We start from the raw sequence: 19,118 nt of genomic DNA, 5'->3' as shown, positions 1-19,118 counted from the left end.
TACCTTTCCTTCCCTATTGATACCTCCAACTTCCTAGTTCCTTAAAACTTGACAATTTTGATTTTTGTTTTTCCCTATTAATATGTCAAGTTCTGTAAATTATGCTTTGCAGTCTCCTATTCGTGCTTCCCATTACCGTAGCCACCTCGGTTCTTGTCCTCCTTTCTTCTCATCTTGGAATACTCTAACAAATAGTCTAACTAGATATTTTGGCCTGACCTCCCTCCTTCCTTTCACAGTTGCCAAATTAATCTAATGATTTGAAGGAATAATCACAGCCTTTCTGAAATTCAACAACTAACAAGAGATGCATCCTGCCTGTTGCCTACTAGATAAGAAAACAAACATATTTTATGGCTTTCCCTATTCTGCCTCCAACCCCCCTGGTCCAATGGTCTTGCCCTGCCCATTGCTCATGTTCTCCCAAATCATTTTGTTCCCTCTGGCTTTTCCTTATGATTAAAAATACTTCACTCATCTCTGTTGAAAGCCTCCTGTTTCATAAACAAGAACATTATTCTTCCAGCTAAAAAGTAACTAACTTTTCCCTTAATTTTTTTTTAAAGCAATTTAATCCAACTTTTATTTTATTGGTGCAGAAATTAAGGCCCAGAGAGGTCAGGTTATTTGCCTATGGGTAAAACAAGGTGTAAATGGCACCTAGGTTCTCTGACTCCAAGTCCAGAATTTGTATAAATGTAGGTAAGCTCATCAGCAAGCTTTTTAAAGGCAGAAAGTGTCCCTTTTCATCTTAGTTTCTTCAGTGCCATGCACAAAGGAGATGCTTAATAAATACCAAACTAATAAATTGGAAAAGACTATGAAACAGAGAATGCCAGAAGAGTGAAGAAGCAGGAGATCTGATATGCAGTGACAATAATATAAGTGAAAAAATACTAAAAGAGGTCATTGGAACTCAAAATGATAGACAAATCTTAATTGACTTTGGAGAACTGATGAGGTTCTCTCCCCTTTCTCAGTAGAAAGTAGTAGAGAACGTACAAAGAGACAATGAACCCAAGATCACAACTTTTAGGTAAGGATGTATGTGACAAATGTCTGGTAAATATTAGGTTGAGACCAACAATTCACACAAGATCCTATATAATTAAATACAAGATGGATCTAGATGAAAACCTTTATAATACCTTCTTAATTCTGACATTTAACAATGAGTAGTGTGACTCCTGGCACCGTGTACTTAAGTCACCTCTTTTATGAAATGCAAATTATCCCCTATCTCCAAGTGTTACTGGGAGGGAAACAGTACAAATCTTAAATTTGTTGTGTACATGCATATATATACACATAAAAATTATTATATAAATATAAATTTGTTATTGATAAAGCAAAGGAAGTTGCAGTGGCTACTCAATTCAGGTGCTAGATCATGACTCCAGATTACACCAAGAGTCAGGGATAGCCTTTTCCCAGATCCTCCATAAGACCAGATTTCTAGAAGACAGATTTTCTGAACTTTCCTTAGGGAAGGAGCAGAAGGGTTGGGGTCTTGTCATTTCCAATTCCAATACTTCTCGTTACCCACTCAATTCACCTATTTAATTAAGTCTTCCCTTCAGCCCCTGCTCCAAGAATACTGCATTTGATATCTCTAACACTTGTCCCCAAACTGCAGATGAAGCTACTCGAGTCCTTCCCCTGCACAGCAATGTCAGACTCGAATTCAAGCTGCATTTACTGAATTCCATGATCCTGGAATCCTGAGTGTATACACACACACACACACACACACAGAGCAGTCAAATCAGGTTCAAATTATTTCTGTGTAAGGTATCCTAAGAGTCCGAGGGAAGTTTTAAAGTGTTAAATCCATTAAGCTTAAAACTGCACTCTTGGGACACCCTGTGTACACAGTTATCAATTAGAACTTTTCATTCTGTGCCCCTCCCTTCCCACCAGTGTTTTTCTTTGTCACACCTTTAATACCACAAGTCAGTGGAGAAATCTCTAACTCATAATAGAGGTCACTGAATACTAAAAGTAAACACCACCTTTGCCATTCTTAAAATCAACTACATTTTATTTTCACATAACAGGTTCAAACTTCCTAAACACTTAGAACAATACAATTAACGCAATAATTAATTCACAATTAGAGTCAATTCAAAATCCCAAATATCAACTGATATAAACCGCCCTCCCCCCAAATATTTCTGAACCCAGATTTTCCCAAACTCAGTTTGGGTTTTGGAAAACTATGGAAGTAATTACAGATCAAATGTGTTGAGAAGCAAAGTTTTCATTGTTGTCCAACCAATGTTAATGAACTTATTTAACACTTAAAAAGTTGAAAGTAATGCAAAACAGTTTGAAAAGGCAGCCAGTGGCATACAGACATATTTCACTTAAGGTTGCTTGACATCATTAATACGCTGTAAAGTCTGTATTAACAATTTGGCTGGTTCTTCAAGATTGGCCAAGGAATTGGTCTAAGCTGATCGGTCTAACTTGTGACTGTTTCAGGTGATGTTTTTTCACAGAATATCGACAGTAGGTGGGGCATGCCTATAGGTAGGACATGCTCAATATAGTCAAGCCACCGTATTAAAAGGGCTAGTTAGTTAACTGTTCATTATGTTTACATTACTAAGGTTAAACAATTTAACTAACATGACTGTGTTTCTACATAATGAACTGTTTTTCAAAACGCTCTCCTTGTCTGCAAACGTTTTGTTTAAAAGCCAGGAGAGCTCAACGGTAGTGGTGGTTGTGGGAAAGCAGGAGGATTTTGGATGAAAAGGTGTTGAGAAGGGACGGAAAAGTGAATGGCAGTTTCTGATATTGTTCATTATTTCTGAGAGGCTGGCTAATTTAATATTGAGATCAGACATTCAAATGTAGGTGAGCATTTTGTGTGATCCTCTTGAAGAACCCAAAGCTCTAACTGTAGCCAGAGCAAATAAGATTTTTCTTGTAGAAAACACCATCCCAAAAATACAAAAGACAGATAAATGCTGAGCAGCCAGAATGTCATGATTTATTAATATCTGAAGAAATTTCATAATTCAAACACAACCAACCTGTACATTTTACAATCACATTCTATTTGTAAACAGTTAAAAGCCACTGACTTCTTTTGCATCTTGGGACACAGACATTTAGAATCAAGGCAATGACATGATGGTGAATTCTGCACTGTTAAAATTTTTTTATCCTTGTTTAGTCTCTTTGCGCTGACTAAGCAAGCATTCATTATAACACCGTTTGTGGCAAAAAAAAAAAAAAAAAAAAAAAAAAAAAAAAATTAGATGTAACTCGTAACTTTTGCAACAACGCTTTGAACATTTAAAATTTTTCCTTTATACAACAAACGATTCTGTAAGCCCAAAAGCTTGGTTACAGGTGCATAGTTACTGAACTCGGCTTTAAGGTACATACAACAGTCAAATGTTAACACAGTCACAGGAGAGCAGAAACAGAGCCACTTGATGGGGTTACAAAAACTGTAATAACTACCGAATATTAGCAAACCATCCTCACTCACTAATAAAAAGACAGCATCGGAAAGCGTATGTCAAACTCCAGCTTGAAGCATTATTTTTTGGCAGAGAAAAGTCTTACAGAGCAATAAGTAGTATCAGTGCTAAAAGTTGGGTTTTCTTTTTCCTATAAGAAACTACAAGGAGTTTTTACTAGGGAACTGGTTTTCCTGAGAACCATGCTCTTTGATTTAGGAGATAAGGATAGAAAACAAAAGAACATGGCCGAACGCTGCTCCTTATTCCCAGAGATAGAAAGCATCTTATCATCCTCCATTCTTTTTTTGTTTGTTTTTTAAATTTTTTTTAAGTGATGGAAGAGTAAACATTTTTTCTCAATAAACAAAAAACAAAATTCTGTAAACAAGAGGGCCCGACGCAGGGGCCCTCAAAACAAAATGGAAAGCCTATTGAAAGTGCAGGACCCTCCTGGCTCGCAGGCTGGGTTGCAAGTCACAGCTGTGGCCACAGTTTTTCAAACTGTGTAGCGAAAATTCTTTAGTTTACACGCGAAAAAAACAAAAACAAAAACAAAAACTGGTGCAATACTTTAATAATCCTAAGTCAGCATCATATCTGGATCTTTAAACTCCACAATACCACAATAAGGTAGGCAAACAGCAAGGCTTAGTAGAGCGCACACTGTTTGTTCATGTCCCTTGAGTAAACATTTACACTTGAACGGCTGCACCCCCATATTGCCGATTAGACGGAGAGAACATCATTCAGTGCAACGTTAAAAAAGCTCATACTCCAACATTATATTCAGCAAAAAATGCAAAAAGAAAAAAAAAAGAAAAAAAAGAAATTCAAAGAATACACATGATGAATATACACAAATGAGCTCACTTGAAGCAGTTTAATATGTATAGCACTATCTGGAAGTGTAAATATATACTTTTTCACATTATAATGTTGGCCTGCATGATTCAAGTATTCAAACTGATATGTTTTGGGCTAAAACAAAGTGGAAAATGTGCAGAAAGTAACTGTTTCCACAGGTGACCCCTGGCTGTAGGTGGGAAAGTCCAAATTAGTGCTGCTTTGTTATATCTTGAGGTCACAGTTCATTAGCTGAAACTGCCAAAGTTACATGGACTCTCCACCTCCACCTAGGTGGTCAACAGAAAGGAAAGCATTGATGGGGGATGGGCTGCTAATTCCCCTGGTGTCACTGCTGTTTGGGGTCCCCCACAGGCTTGTGGAATAATTTGGGGTCCCCCAAAGTGAAGTGCCATGAAGGTCTCCACTGCTAGTTCCCGACAGCCCAGCACCATTCCAGTGATTTAGATCATTGCGGTTGGAGAATGAATGGGAACTGTCAATGGATCCCAGTCGGCTCTGGCTGGACCCCAGCGGCTGCCAGCCAGGAGAGGGAGTCAGAGACTGGCCTTGTGCAAAGAAACGACTAATCTCCTCTTCACTGGCAAACTCAGCAAGAATAGTAGTGTTCCCCAATACACACCTGGGGGAAGAAGAATGCGGGGTACAATTATGTTCTGGCCTGTTTGATAGACACAGCCCCACAGGAGGGGGCGTCATCATCATAATCAATGACTGAGCTCTGCACATAATGAATCCCAGACTACCCATCCCTGCACTTCTCTCACCCTCACCCCTTGCTAGGAAATCATGCCAGTATAGAACTGCTCCAACTTACATGTGCAGAGATTTTTGTGCCTTCACTACCTCTTCTTTTGAACTGTAACGGACCAATGCATTACCATGTGGGAGGTTCAGATGGAATGTTATGAGTGGACCATGCTGCATGCACAGAGTACGCAGGGTGGAGCCATCGATCTAGGGAAAGCAAATAAGACAGTACTGACAGCAAGGGTGGAGGTCACGGGAAGGAAGTCATCTCAGCTCCCATCCACCCCGGATTAGAACCCCGGCTCCCAGAGTTACCCACATCCTGCTTTGGCTACTCAATGGGAACTTTGGCTACTCAATGGGAACCAGTTCCTCCTCAACTCTGTAAATCTTTAGGAAAAATTTCTGTGCTCTTGAATGGTAGTTCCTCATTCTTCTGTGGGGAACTCGTCTGAATAGTAGTTTCCCACTGATATATTTATCATTCTAGCTCTCATCCTCTGGGGAAAATGTACACTGGTGCATCTTCCAAAGCTCTAAGAGTCTGAAGTCAGATGACATTCAGGGATGGGCCTTTGTCTACTGTGTGAAGTACTATGCTAGGTGCTGGGGGCAAAGAGAATACATGTAAAACATGGTCTCTGTCTTCCTGCAGCTTATAGTCATCCCAGGAAGATATGGTACCACACAAATAACTCTGTACTTGCGGCCAATTTAAGAGCAACATGCTGCAAATTCTGTGCCCAGAGACTAGTAATTGGCTAGGTTAATTCAAGAAGGTGAATGTTTTCATACCACCAGGCTTCTCTGTGACGTGTTGTGTTCTTACCTGAGGCGTAAGATTTTTTAGAACAAGCCAATTTGTTATTCTCCCTGAGCTGCTCTCACCCCAGCTTGAACCTAAATAGAAATAAGAACAAAGAAATCACTAGCACAATTCTTTAGTTACATGAAATGACACCCAAATAGGCCACATTATTCAGGGGTGACACTTGGGTTGTAGATTATCTAGAATAAACCATTAGACACTCAGCCAACATTCATGGGGACAGTGAATTTCCTAATGTTAGGTACTAAAGTATTTCTGCAGAGATGGCTCTGACACTCTTGTGGCTTTTAGGTGACTTAACTGGTGCTAATGCAGAAGGAAGAAGGGGGCGGCAGAGAACAAACTGTGCCACGACCAAGACTACAATTTCCACGTGGAAGCAATCTTGTGAAGGATAGGGTAGGTTGCATGTGGCCAAGGAACACTCAAAGACAATTATTACTTGTGTGGGAGCTGTACATTTGTTTCCACACTGCTACATGGACATCTTATCACTTTGTTAGAGTAAAAATCTCTGCCACCATTTTAGTGTCTACTGTAATTCCTTCTTTAGTATTCTCTGACTCAATAATGGCATTTTTAGAAACTTTCAAAGGAAAAAAGTACCAGGAGATCAGGACTCTGGTAATCCTGGCCACTGGCGCTAGGCCTCTCTAGATAAGAACCTCAAAGATGCTGATAGGGGCAGATTAAGAACTGGCAACATAATTCCTCATCCCGTTTCAAAGAGAAAAATAATTCTAGGAAATATAGTGTACTATATTATTGCATGTCATCTACCACAATGCTATACTTTGATCAAGGGAACAATATCAGTCACTGAGAACAAAAAAATCCCCCAAACCAATAACCCATATTGCCTGGAAGATTATGACATGCACCTGGACCGGCAGCCCATCGAATTAGTCCATCAATATGTGTATCTTGGGCAGGCGTTGCAGATGGATAATGAGCTGGGTCTGGAATTGAACAGGAAGAAATGGGGCTGGGTTGCTTTTGGGAAACTGGGCATTGCTTTCAATGATCCTAAATTGTAACTGTGCAAAAGCCCACTTTAACACCAATATTCTACAAGTGACGTTATAAGGCACAAATCATGTACTACTACAATCTCATAGAAATCCTAAGTACGAATACTCCCAAATATAAAGACTCATATGTAAGTTGTGATAGATTAATGATGTTGATGAGCTCAAGGAGGAAAATATCAGTGATATGCAGTGAATGACAAAGAGCTGTCATTCAGACAGGTAATATAAAAAACACAACAAAAGTGTTACTGTGGCACCTCCGGGAACAACTGCACAGGATGAAAGGTATGGTGGGACAATGAGATGAAAAAATTTTCAAAGTATCACAATAACCATATTTAGAAATTTACAGCCAGCCCCATGGAATCAATTAGATGATGGCAGTGATAATTCATATTTATATGAACAGTATATTATATATATATATAATTTTATCATTTTTACAAAGTACTTTCCTTATAATGCTTTTAGGCAAGTAGTATAATCTCCATTTTGCCAGTACAAGAATAAGTTCAGAATGATTAACACTCTCAAGATTATACAGTTATAGTTAAGACTCAGTGCTATAATTGGAACCCAAATCTTCTAACTCTAAGGCTCTTTCTTCCATTCTATTACTAATTAGTTTTTCAGCATAGAAACCACACAAAACTCCTTAATCTTACCTGGGGTGTATCTGGCATCAGAATTTCCCCATCCTCCACCTATACGAAGGGGAGAATTATCCCATGTAGACAAGGGGGCCTTCTGACCAGTTAATCCCGGTGGCGGGCGGGACGGAGCAGTGATGTTTTTAGGTGGCAAAGGGACCTTCCACAGCTCATGAGCCAGAGAGGTGTTAGTGACTGAACCAGGAGACCATGTTGATTTGGAATCACTGTTTCTGGCTACTCAGAGGGAAAAAAGGTAAGGAAAAATGATACCAGAAAACAGGAAATTATCTGATCACTATGTACAAATATTTGATGGTTTTTACTTGGATGTAGGCTTCAAGACTTCTATGAAGGAGATGCTATAATAGCCCAATTTAGCAATATTATATTCAGTAGCCTAATACTACATTCAATAGAATTAAAAAGGAACAATATAGTTTGGGAATGGTGACTGAGCACTCGGCAGTGCTAAACAACTAAGTTAACATATGGGAAGAAAGTATAGGTAGTACATATCAATTTCCATGGATGATAGCTATTTCTCATTTAACTTTACATGGAAGAAAAGAATCCACTTACCCATTTTTGAATGGAACAAAAAGGCTTTTGGAAAAGACAACATATAACACTCTAGACACAAGGGAATGAATAAAGGGGAGGTCAACAAAAAAGTTGCAAACAACTGTCTTTGTTCAAACCCTTCCTTCTCTTGGCAAACCATGGACTGGAGGGGCTACCTGAAGTGCTTTGTGCTGTACTGCTGAGGGAAACATTGTAGTTGGAGGCACGAATGGATGACCAGGCACTAGTTGAAGGCAGCGTGGTGTTCAGAGATGAGGATGACCCTGTATCGAAGGGAATACTAGACTTAACTCAGGACAAAGAAACACATTATATGGAATTCCTTGAAATTGAAATAGACAAACATGACAGAATAGGATATAGGATTTAACATGCAAAATGTAACACACGTCACCGATATAAAAACAACTGTGTAATTTTAGGCAAATCACTTCTCTCTCGTAAGACTGTTCCTTCTATCCAATGAAGAAGCAGGAACAGATAGTTTTCAGGGTCCTGTATACATTCACATTCTAACTACAATCCAACTGACATTCTTAAAAAGCTATCTTACTAATAAATTAGTTTTATGTTGGTGAGGACACATGTTCTTCCTCCTTGTCCATGGTGCTTTCTCATGAGTTGGTCAAGCAGCTGGGGTTTTATTACATTCCAATAAGATATTAATGACAACTCTCTTTAATCTGGGGATCAGCAAAAAAACCAATTAACAAAAAAATCCAACCAAACAATAAATGTTCTTAGTTGACAACCCATTAAATGAGTTATTATTACTTGTAATTACTATTTTTAAAATACCACAGCAATGATGCAGTAATAGACATTAAAATCCATAATACACTACCTTGGCTATGACAAGATGTGCTTAAGCCTGTGGTCTTACTTTTCCCTCTTCATCCCACAAACACTATTTAAGACAGCTGCATGTAGGTATAGGGTAGCCTTATCACTTTGAGGTCTTTTCCATTAAATCTCTGATGCTATGAGCCTCAACATGCTTCAATACTGCAGACCTGACTATGTTATTACCGGTTGATTTTTATCAGCAAATGTGGACCAATATAATAATAATTAAGATGATGATGATAACTCTCATTTCTATTGCATTTTTTAGTTTGCAAAATGCTCTTCTTACAAGGTGGGCAATATATCTCATATTTTACAAAGAAACTGAGACACAAGAACACTGAAGTGATTTGGCACCAGGTCAAAGGTGAGTAGGCAGCAGTAGGAATGAGAACCCTGATACTCTTCTACACTATAGAAACATTACAGAAAGAGGATGAAAGTTACACAACAAATAGGAAGAGAGCCCAATTAATAGATTTCATCATTAGGTACCCAAATATCATCATAGATTCTTACAACTTACCACTGTTCCTGTCCCTGAGGTGGTCAACTTCCCGCACAGTATTAATTGAAAGATTGTTTATGACACTGCCAGGAGTGACGTAAGGGTCAGTTTCAGGGTCAATGTTTGGATAACCTTTCCATGGTTCACCAGGGCGAAATTCTATAAATGGAAAAAATCAGAAAATATTTAAAAACTCAATCGTTAACTCTATAGTCTACAATGAAAATAAGAACTTATTCTATTCATCGATTCATTCTATTCATGCAGTTGTGCAAAATGCAAAAATTCTTCAGGATATATTTATTTCTAGATTCTGATTAATATCTTAAAATAGCCAGTGAATTAACACAGATAATATGGAATTACTTGATTTAGAAAGGAATGAGAATATTTTCCCCAATCATTCTATCTGGAGCCAGGGAGTGAGAGAACTTCTATTTGTCTCTAACTCTGTTTAACTGGAAAATGGTCTTTAAAATGCATTAGATGAGGGGCAGCTAGGTGGCGCCAGTGGATAGAGCAGCAGCCCGAAGTCAGGAGGACCCGAGTTAAAATCTGACTGATCTCAGAAGTCAAGTTAATCCCAATTGCCTCAGCAAAAAAAGATGCATTAGATGGACACTGGAATTGAAGCCAAAGTACCTGTGATCTTGAACAAATTACTTCAGTTATCTATTTTATTTCTTCATTAATAAAATGAGGGTATTGGACTAGAAATCTGTAAAGTCTCTAAATATTCTATATATATCAATAGTCTCTCTCAGTGCGGTACAAGGATCCCTGGAAGTCCCTGAGACTCCTTATCAGGGAGGAACATGAAAGGTCAATATATTTTCAAAATAATAGTATGATGTTTTAATATTTAACACAACAAATATTGAGAGATTTTAACCCACATCAAGCAAAATTCTTTGGGAAGATGTTCTCAGTGATTTTAAGAGTATAAAAGTTTTGACAATTGCTGCTATAAATTTTTTGGTGCTACAAAAAAGCACAGAACAAAAAACCATATTTTTTTCATTTATATGTTGAAAAAGTAAGATCTAAAAAGCAGATTAAAAAAGAAAAGTCCAAGATCCTAAGATGTATATTAGAAATATATACTACAAATTACTTGGAACCAATTGCAAATACCAAATTCATATAATGATATTCATTTATTTACCAAGCATTTATTAAAACTCTATTAAGCACTACGCACTGACAATAAAAAGCCATAAAAGAAAAGTTCCAGGTCTCAATGTATTTCCATTCCCTACTGGAGGATAACGTGTGTAGTGTGTAGCTTTATAGGCAAAAGCACTGAGATAGAAGATGGGATGTTGTGTAATAGTGCAAGCAGGTTAATTTGGTTGAAACATTAAGAGTGCATGAAGAGGAGTAGTGTATAATAAACCCGGAGAAGTAGGATATAAATAAACTGTGAAGGGATTTTACCACCAAAAGAGGAGTTTGAACATTACCTTATAGGCAAAAAAAACCCGATGGAGTTTCCTGACTAGATCTGCCACTAAGACCTGAGCTTTGGGGATATGACTTTGGCAGTTTTGCAGAGAGAAGAGATTTGAGAAAAGGAGATCGATTAGTCCAAGTGAGAGGTGAATGACAAGGCTAAATAAGGCTGCTGATTGAGTAGAGATGTTGTGAAAGGAGAAATAATGAGACTCAGTGTGTAATTAGAGATGGAAGAGAGAAAAGACTGTCAAAAGTGACTCCAGTGTTGAGAATCTAAATGACTGAAAAGTCAGTGATATATATATATATAAAACTTTATTTATTTATTTATTATTTAATAACCTTTTATTTACATGTTATATGTATGGATAACTTTACAGCATTGAAAGTCAGTGATATTTTCAAAATAAGAAGGGTAATTAGGAGGACAGCCAGATCTAAGTAGAAATGACGAGTTTGGCATTTGATATTGTTGAGTCTGAGGTCTTAAATGGGCAGCTGATAATGAGGGATGAGAGATTAGGAGAGCTAAGGACTTGAGAATACCTGGATTTTGGAGAAATCTACAAAGAGATGAACTGATGAAATCCTAAAAATGAGAAAGAAGAGAGAGGGAAGAGTATGTAAGACAGGGTTCTCAGTTCTAACCTTACTGGGTGGATATGGACAACAAACCTGCAAAGGAGAGAAAGAATGACTAGATAGAAGGGGAGGAATTGAGCTAAGAAAAGTAATGTTATGAAATCTGAGGGAATTAAAAAAAATATATGAGGAGGGGTTGTTCCAAATCATCAAAAAGAAATCAAGAAGGATGAGGAAAGGCCTTTAGTTTAAGGAACTGAAGCTAGTGGAGCTTGATAAAGAACAATTTTCTTGGAGAAAGCAATTCTGGTTTAGTGGAAATAAAGCTGCATGAAGTTGAAAAATGACTTGGACACAAGTAAATGAGGAAGCAGACACAGGTGACTGTTTCTAGTAATTCTGGTTATAAGAGGTGGGTGAGACATTAGGACAACAGCCTGAGGGGATGGATAGTCAAATGAAAGATTTTTCAGGGCAGATGTAATCTGGATATGTCTGTAGAAAGCAGGGAAGGAGCTGGCAGACATGCAAAAGACGATAAGATGACGAGAAAAAGGCTTTGAGAGGAAAAGAATGTGTGGGTGAACTGGCATCTAAGTACGCTGAGAATACAGACGCTAGAACAGAGCTGACAGCCTGGAGGAACAGTGTGGGGCAGAGAGGCCAGAAGTCACCACATGGACAAAGATCAAGTTTCTCCAAGCTGGAGTAGGAAGAGATGTAAAGAGAAGCGGATATGATTCCAAGAGGTTGTCAGAATTCATGATAAAGGAAGTGCATTTGTTTTGGGTGACACAGTAGGGAGAGGGCTGAGCCCAGAGTTCAAATTTAGCCTTGTACACTTACTGTGCAACCCTGGCAAGTCCCTTAAACCTGGTTTGTATTAGTTTCCTCATCTGAAAAAATGCATATGAGAGTGCCCATCTCTCAGGGATATTGTGAGGATCAAATGAGATAACATTTATAAAGGAGCTGAGCACAGCACCTGGCACAGAGAAGACACTTAAGGAATAGTCTTTCTTTTAAGGGTGTAATCACCAGGGCATGGCCGAGGTAGAATTAAAGTAGAGGTCAAGAGAGGTGGGGGTGTTTGAGGGAACACTAACACACATCCTTGGAAGTTTCCATGGATAAGGGAATACAGAGATAAAGATTATCAGACAGGCATTTAACTCCTTGAGAAAGCAAGGAGAATGACCTGGGAGTCAACAAAGAATGGCTACTAGCATCTGCATGACAGGTTCCTGCAGGGGAAAGAGGGTCAGCAAGTGGGGAGCCAGGGTGGCCGTGCCCCCTCAGTCCAGTATGTTGGGGGGTGTGAGAAAAGAGTCATTAGGTATTGAAGAGGATGACCAAGACAAAGAGTTGTCAAATTTCTATGAGTGTCAGAAGATAGAAAGTATACAAGAGGAAAACATCTAAGAAGAAAGAGTTCATCTGGAATGACTCAAAGGACAAAACAGAGGGAGTAGATAGAGATGGATTAGGGACTTTGAAAAGAGAAGTAAGAAAGAAGACAGGTAGCACGATACTGGGAATAGTTTTTACTTAGCTGGTTATTCTGCATCACTGGACTTACAACAGGAAAAATTATTTGCTACAAGGAATAATAAAGACTTTGAAGTATATTTCCATAGTAATGAGGTCATATTCTTCATAATGAAAAATCCTCTAACAGTTCAATATTTACCTGGTGGCCAGTTAACACTGCTAGAGCCATTAGGCGATTTGGCACGTGGCCAGCCATCCCCAATTGAACCAGGAGGACTGGCTGGTGAATTACTGCTGTTCATAAATTCATATGGAACAAACGGAGACTCTTCCAGCCTAAAACCACTTGAAATAGCACCTAAAAAAGAAAAAAAAGTTTGCTAAGTGAACTTGTATTATTCAATTTACATCATTTAATTTAAAACATAATATTAATTATTATTTAACCAAAAATGAATTGTATTGTCTCTTGAGCTTGAAATGGTGATGTGTTGAAGGAAATGATAAAAGCGACGAATTCAGAGAAAACAGAATGAAGTAAACAGAATCAGGAGAACAATTTATACATTAACAACATTTAAAACACAAAACCACTTTGAAAGACGTGTACATATTTTGTGTCTTCAGTTCAATGTAAGATCCCTAAGAGGCAGAAGCTGTTCTGTATTTGACTAATTTCTATTTCCAATGTGCTGACAAAGTGTCCTTGCACATAGCAGGTGCTTAATAAATAAATGCTCACTGAACTAGAAATTATTCTTCTGACAAATCTTTCGTGACATTTGAGTTTTGATGGTTTAGCTCCCTTTAAAGAAAAAGCCTTCCCCACCCCCAACATAAAATACTCATAACTTAATCTTGATTTCAAATTAATGATTGAATTGGAAGTGGAATATGGTCAGCAGCAGAAAACTGAGGCATAGTGGTAAGAACTCACTTTCCTTTAGAATAAATGTGATACAAGAAACTAAAAATATTTGTAATAAAGAATGCTTTAAAAGAACCTGTATATATATTTGAGAGAAATATATACATAACACTTAAAATTCGGGGACATAAATACATACCACACACCCACCTGCACCCGACCACACACATTTTTTTTTCTCATTACAAAGAAAATTCCAATTATAAAGCAATTCAAAGCTTGTTTGTTGCAAAGAAAAAGGGGAGTTTCAGAAAGGATAGTTGACAGAAATTTTTGGATTAAACTATACCTTATTACTATATTATACATGGGAGAAAACATCACTGTAGAGCTTATCTGTCAAGGTTATTCTATGCATAGAAGTTGGATTTTGCATTTCTCTTGACTCCTGGGTAGAAGAAACATGACTGGAGGAGTGGCCCTCCTCTATACCATTCTTCTGTCCTCTGCCTCAAGAATGTTTTCAGCTCTTATCTCCTGAAAACTCTGAATTCATTCAGACTATGGTATAAACAAATGGCATCAGTAAATTTGTTCCTAAAAGCCCATTTTTGGTTGGGATAATAGATGTTGGAAGGCACCATGCTGAATGGGGAATTTTGTAATGAATAAGAGAATTAATATTTCATTAAAGTTGTTATAAGGTAATTTTTGTAAATAAACTTTAATTAAAATGTATTAAAAATGAACCATTATTATTTCAGCTGAATAATTATTTAAGTACTGCATACTGAGAATCCAATTTATTGTCTATATTTGATGGATTTTATCTCCTATGTGTTTTTTTCTCTAGTCAATGCTGATAAGAATGAGCAAAACTGAATATTGTCATGGTTTCATTTTTTAAAAAAGTAACTTTAAAATATAAGCTTTATAAAAATCCCTTTTATAAAAGAAAAAAAATTCACTCCCTCACTCCCAATAAACAAATTATCTAATAGCCACCAACCTGAGATTTGGGGAATTATGCTGATAAAATGATTATTAGTTTAATAGCTTGCATACTTTTAATAACTATATTTAATTTTATGTGTTTAATAAATAAGCTTGCCTATATGCCAAATTTATTCAGACTGCTCTTTAGGTAGCATGAATTATATAGAAATGTCCATTTGTTGACCATAGAAGCATGGTATCAATTTGTGTGTTCTTAAGAATTACCCTTTATTTTACTGTAATTCTAAATGTTGTGATTTTAGCATCTTAGCCTTTGTATATCAAAATCTTGCTTGATGTTGACTTCTGGAACACTCCTTTTCCTTCCTCTATGAATTCAGTACTTGGCTCACAATCTTTGTTTCCTCCTTAAGTCATGTCCTTATATAAATATGCAAATACTCTAAAATCCTAGCTCTTTAATTTACTGCTTTGCTGCAACTTTTCCCACCACTCCACACACATAAAAAGGCTGTTTCTTGCCATCATTACAAATATATGACCTCCATGTTCATGAACTCTTTTTTTTTTTTAAATTTAATAGCCTTTTATTTACAGGATATATACATGGGTAACTTTACAGCATTAACAATTGCCAAACCTCTTGTTCCAATTTTTCACCTCTTACCCCCCCCCTACCCCCTCCCCTAGATGGCAGGATGACCAGTAGATGTTAAATATATTAAAATATAAATTAGATACACAATAAGTATACCTGACCAAAATGTTATTTTGCTGTAGAAAAAGAATCAGACTCTGAAATATTGTACAATTAGCTTGTGAAGGAAATCAAAAATGCAGGTGTGCATAAATATAGGGATTGGGAATTCAATGTAATGGTTTTTAGTCATCTCCCAGAGTTCTTTTTCTGGGCATAGCTGGTTCAGTTCATTACTGCTCCATTAGAAATGATTTGGTTGATCTCGTTGCTGAGGATGGCCTGGTCCATCAGAACTGGTCATCATATAGTATTGTTGTTGAAGTATATAATGATCTCCTGGTCCTGCTCATTTCACTCAGCATCAGTTCATGTAAGTCTCTCCAGGCCTTTCTGAAATTATCCTGTTGGTCATTTCTTACAGACATGTTCATGAACTCTTGAAATTACTTTATCTAATCAAATCTACTGGCTTTCCACTTCTCTCTGTGCTTCCCAATACTAAAAAGGGTTTAGTCCATACTGTGACCTCTAGTACTGTTCTCTTTCGGGTGGTTCCAACCCCTACACTGGCAACATTTTCCTTTTTTCCCCATCTTGACCCTTTGGTGAATCAGTTCAGTTCTATAGTTTCCCCCTTATCATATCACTGACTGTACTCTGCCAAGCCTCAGCCTTGAACGTTCCTTAAATCGGCTAACTTTTGTTCATGTGCTGCTGAATGAAGAGGACTGTGGGGATGTGTGTGTGTGTGTGTGTGTGTGTGAGAGAGAGAGAGAGAGAGAGAGAGAGAGAGAGAGAGAGAGAGAGAGAATGACAAAGCCTTGCTGAGTCCTAGTAATTTTGTTATCTAACTCTAACTGGGCTTTTACTGCTGCTAGGAAATTCTTCTACACTTTCCTTCTTCACAGCAACTCTTCTAAACCTTTTCATCCCTCTTCAAACCTACTGTTTTCCTCCTCCTTCTACCCTCTCAACTGATTCCTTACTCATATTTTTCTATTAAAAAAAAATAATTGAGGCCCATTCTTCTCCCTTCTTCCTTATTTCCTACCACTCAGATTCCTTCTGTTATTTCCTCTTTCCCCCTTGTCTTACATGGTGAGATCCTCCTCCTTCCCAAGGCCAAAGCCTTCTACATTCACAAGCGATCGCATCCCAACCTATAAGTCCAATTCAACTGAAACTGTTCTCTCAAAGTTACCAAGGATTACTTACTGGCCAAATCTGGTGGCCTTTTCTCAACTGTCACCCTTTTTTACCTTTCTGATGCTTGTGACCCACTTCCTGACCCACTATTCTTTTGTGAGGTTTCATGATACCATTTTCTCCTGGTTGTCCTCCTATTTTTCTGAACCCCTCCTTTATCTCTTTTGCTCGATCTTTATCCAGGCCATATCCAGTAACTGTGGGTATACCACAGGACTCTGTCTTGGACTCTCCTTTCTTCTTCCAAACAATTTCAATTGATCTCATCAGCTCCCATGGATTCCAGTATCATCTCAATACTAATGAAACAGGAGTACCAACCAACAGACTGTGGTAATAGTCTGAACACTAGGAAGTAAGGACCTGAAGATACCATAAGGATGTGGCAGTATCAGAGGAAAGAAAGGGTTATATTCAAAATATTTTATAAAGGTAAAATTGATAAGCCGAGGCAGCAGCAAATTAGAAATGATGGATGAGAGAATGAGGAGTCAAGGATGATATAAGAGTTGCATGTCTGGGGAACTGGGAAAGACAGTAGTATCCTCAACAGTAGTGGGGAACTTTGAGAGGGGCAAGGGTTGCTTGGTTTCCCTGTCACAAGTCTTGTTCCACTCCACTTAGCTATCAAAATGACTGTACTAAAATTCAAGTCTTACCATGTCACAGCCCACTCACCTACTCAATAAATTCCAGTGGCTTATTATCATCTCCAGGATCAAATGTGAAACTCTCAGTTTGCCATTCAAAGCCTTTTATAAGCTTTCCAATCTTTTTACACGTTCCTTCTCCTCCCCACCTCATACATGTATTCTATGATCCACTGACATTGGCCTTCTCAGAAAAAAATTCTCGGGTAGGATACTCCATTTCCCAATTATGGCATTTTCAATGGTTGTCCCTCATAAATGCAATTCTATTATATCTTGTCTCTAATTTCTGACTTCCAAGGCCCAGCTAAAATTCTACCTTCTGCAGTAAGATTTTCTCAGTCCCTCTAAAAGTTATCATTTATATATCCTATATATAGCTTGTTTATACATAATTGTTTGCATGTGGTCTCCCTAATTAGACTGCACAGAGCAAAGACTGGTTTTGTTTTGTTTTCTTTATTTTTGGTATTCCCAGTGCTTAGCACAATGGCTGCCATATGGTACATGCTTAATAAAATGTTTACTGACTGACTGACGAAAGTTAAGACAGCCAGAGAGAAAGTAGGTGGTAGCAAAAACCCAGAAAAAAGGAAGAATAAATATAATTGTGATGTAACTAATGATAAATATGAAGAATTCAGGGAACCAATGGAAAAACATTGAATGAACTGACACAGATTACAGAAAGCAGAAAAAGAAAAATAATGTATATAACTATAGGGATTCAAAGGTAGATACTAAAATGAAACTGAGCAAGGCAATTGTAATGACTATAATGCTATGTGCACTTGTCAGTATTTGGTCTATTTAGTTTTGCAATCATTTTTATGAAGAAAGACCCAGTGCTTTTGGTTGGGTGGTGACATAATTAGAAATGCAATATTTTGAAAGAATGAATGGGATAAATTTGAAAGAATTTGGCCTGAAGTAACAACAGAATAATATCATTAAGTTGAAAAGCAACAATATATTTTATACCATGTTTGCTGGAATTTTGATCCAATGATGTGTTCACAGAAATGCTGTCCACTGTAGTCCATTTCCTCAGTCTTGACTGTGGCTCTTTAATACTGTTCATATCCATGTTTACATTCAAGTTTGAGTTCAAGCCTAAGATAATTAAAAAAAAAAAAAGATTTAACTTACAAAATTTAGGGTAACAGAAGAAAAACATGCTAATCTTTTTTTTTTTTAAAGCTTATTTAATTAATTTCATGCTTTTAATTGTTCTTAATTTTCCATAAATATGTTGCTTTTCAAATGTTATGGCACAGCCAACATAACTAGACATAAGCAAGGCAGTCAGTGCAAACAGATTGGGCTCTCGGCTAAAGTCATGCAAAAATGCCAGAAGAGTTATAAGAAAGACCAGTTACCCAAAAGAGGGGGAAAGAGAAGAAGGGAAAAAAAGCCCAAATGAACATATATAACTAAACTAATTTCCAGTCCAATGCAAAAGGTTTCTAACCACCTCACTTAGCTATGTGTTCATCAACAATTTTAATGTTTTAATTATACTTAATATCTAAGAAATCTTTATTTCTTCCTATGAATGTTTCTGATTTTTGGTAAACTAGAACTTTTTTAGTTTGCTTGCTTTACAAAGTAAATTACCAAGCTTTTTACATAATGCTTATCTTAGATAAAATTTTTCAGGTACTTTT

At 37.4% G+C, this 19,118-nt stretch overlaps 1 protein-coding gene across 6 annotated transcripts in view; it reads right to left on the bottom strand.

The window, feature by feature from the left end:
• Nucleotides 1–2,973: 2,973 nt before the first annotated feature.
• The window catches only part of TNRC6A (trinucleotide repeat containing adaptor 6A), a 114,232-nt gene continuing 98,087 nt past the window's right edge, over nt 2,974–19,118 (bottom strand). For 4 of the 6 annotated variants that reach the window (XM_031945594.1, XM_031945595.1, XM_031945596.1 and 1 more), the window contains 9 exons: nt 18,433–18,564; nt 13,270–13,428; nt 9,561–9,701; nt 8,344–8,451; nt 7,619–7,840; nt 6,804–6,881; nt 5,923–5,993; nt 5,161–5,300; nt 2,974–4,965 (listed from right to left, as the gene is read on the bottom strand). In XM_031945594.1, coding sequence (XP_031801454.1) covers nt 4,590–4,965; nt 5,161–5,300; nt 5,923–5,993; nt 6,804–6,881; nt 7,619–7,840; nt 8,344–8,451; nt 9,561–9,701; nt 13,270–13,428; nt 18,433–18,564 — 1,427 coding nt within the window. In that variant the 3' untranslated portion in view covers nt 2,974–4,589. The remainder of the gene's footprint in view (nt 4,966–5,160; nt 5,301–5,922; nt 5,994–6,803; nt 6,882–7,618; nt 7,841–8,343; nt 8,452–9,560; nt 9,702–13,269; nt 13,429–18,432; nt 18,565–19,118) is intronic. The other 2 variants (XM_031945598.1, XM_031945599.1) reach the window with 1 other exon arrangement.

This window comes from Sarcophilus harrisii, chromosome 1 (assembly GCF_902635505.1).
Source record: "Sarcophilus harrisii chromosome 1, mSarHar1.11, whole genome shotgun sequence".
Lineage (NCBI taxonomy): Eukaryota > Metazoa > Chordata > Mammalia > Dasyuromorphia > Dasyuridae > Sarcophilus > Sarcophilus harrisii.
This window is presented reverse-complemented; position numbering and strand designations above follow the sequence as displayed.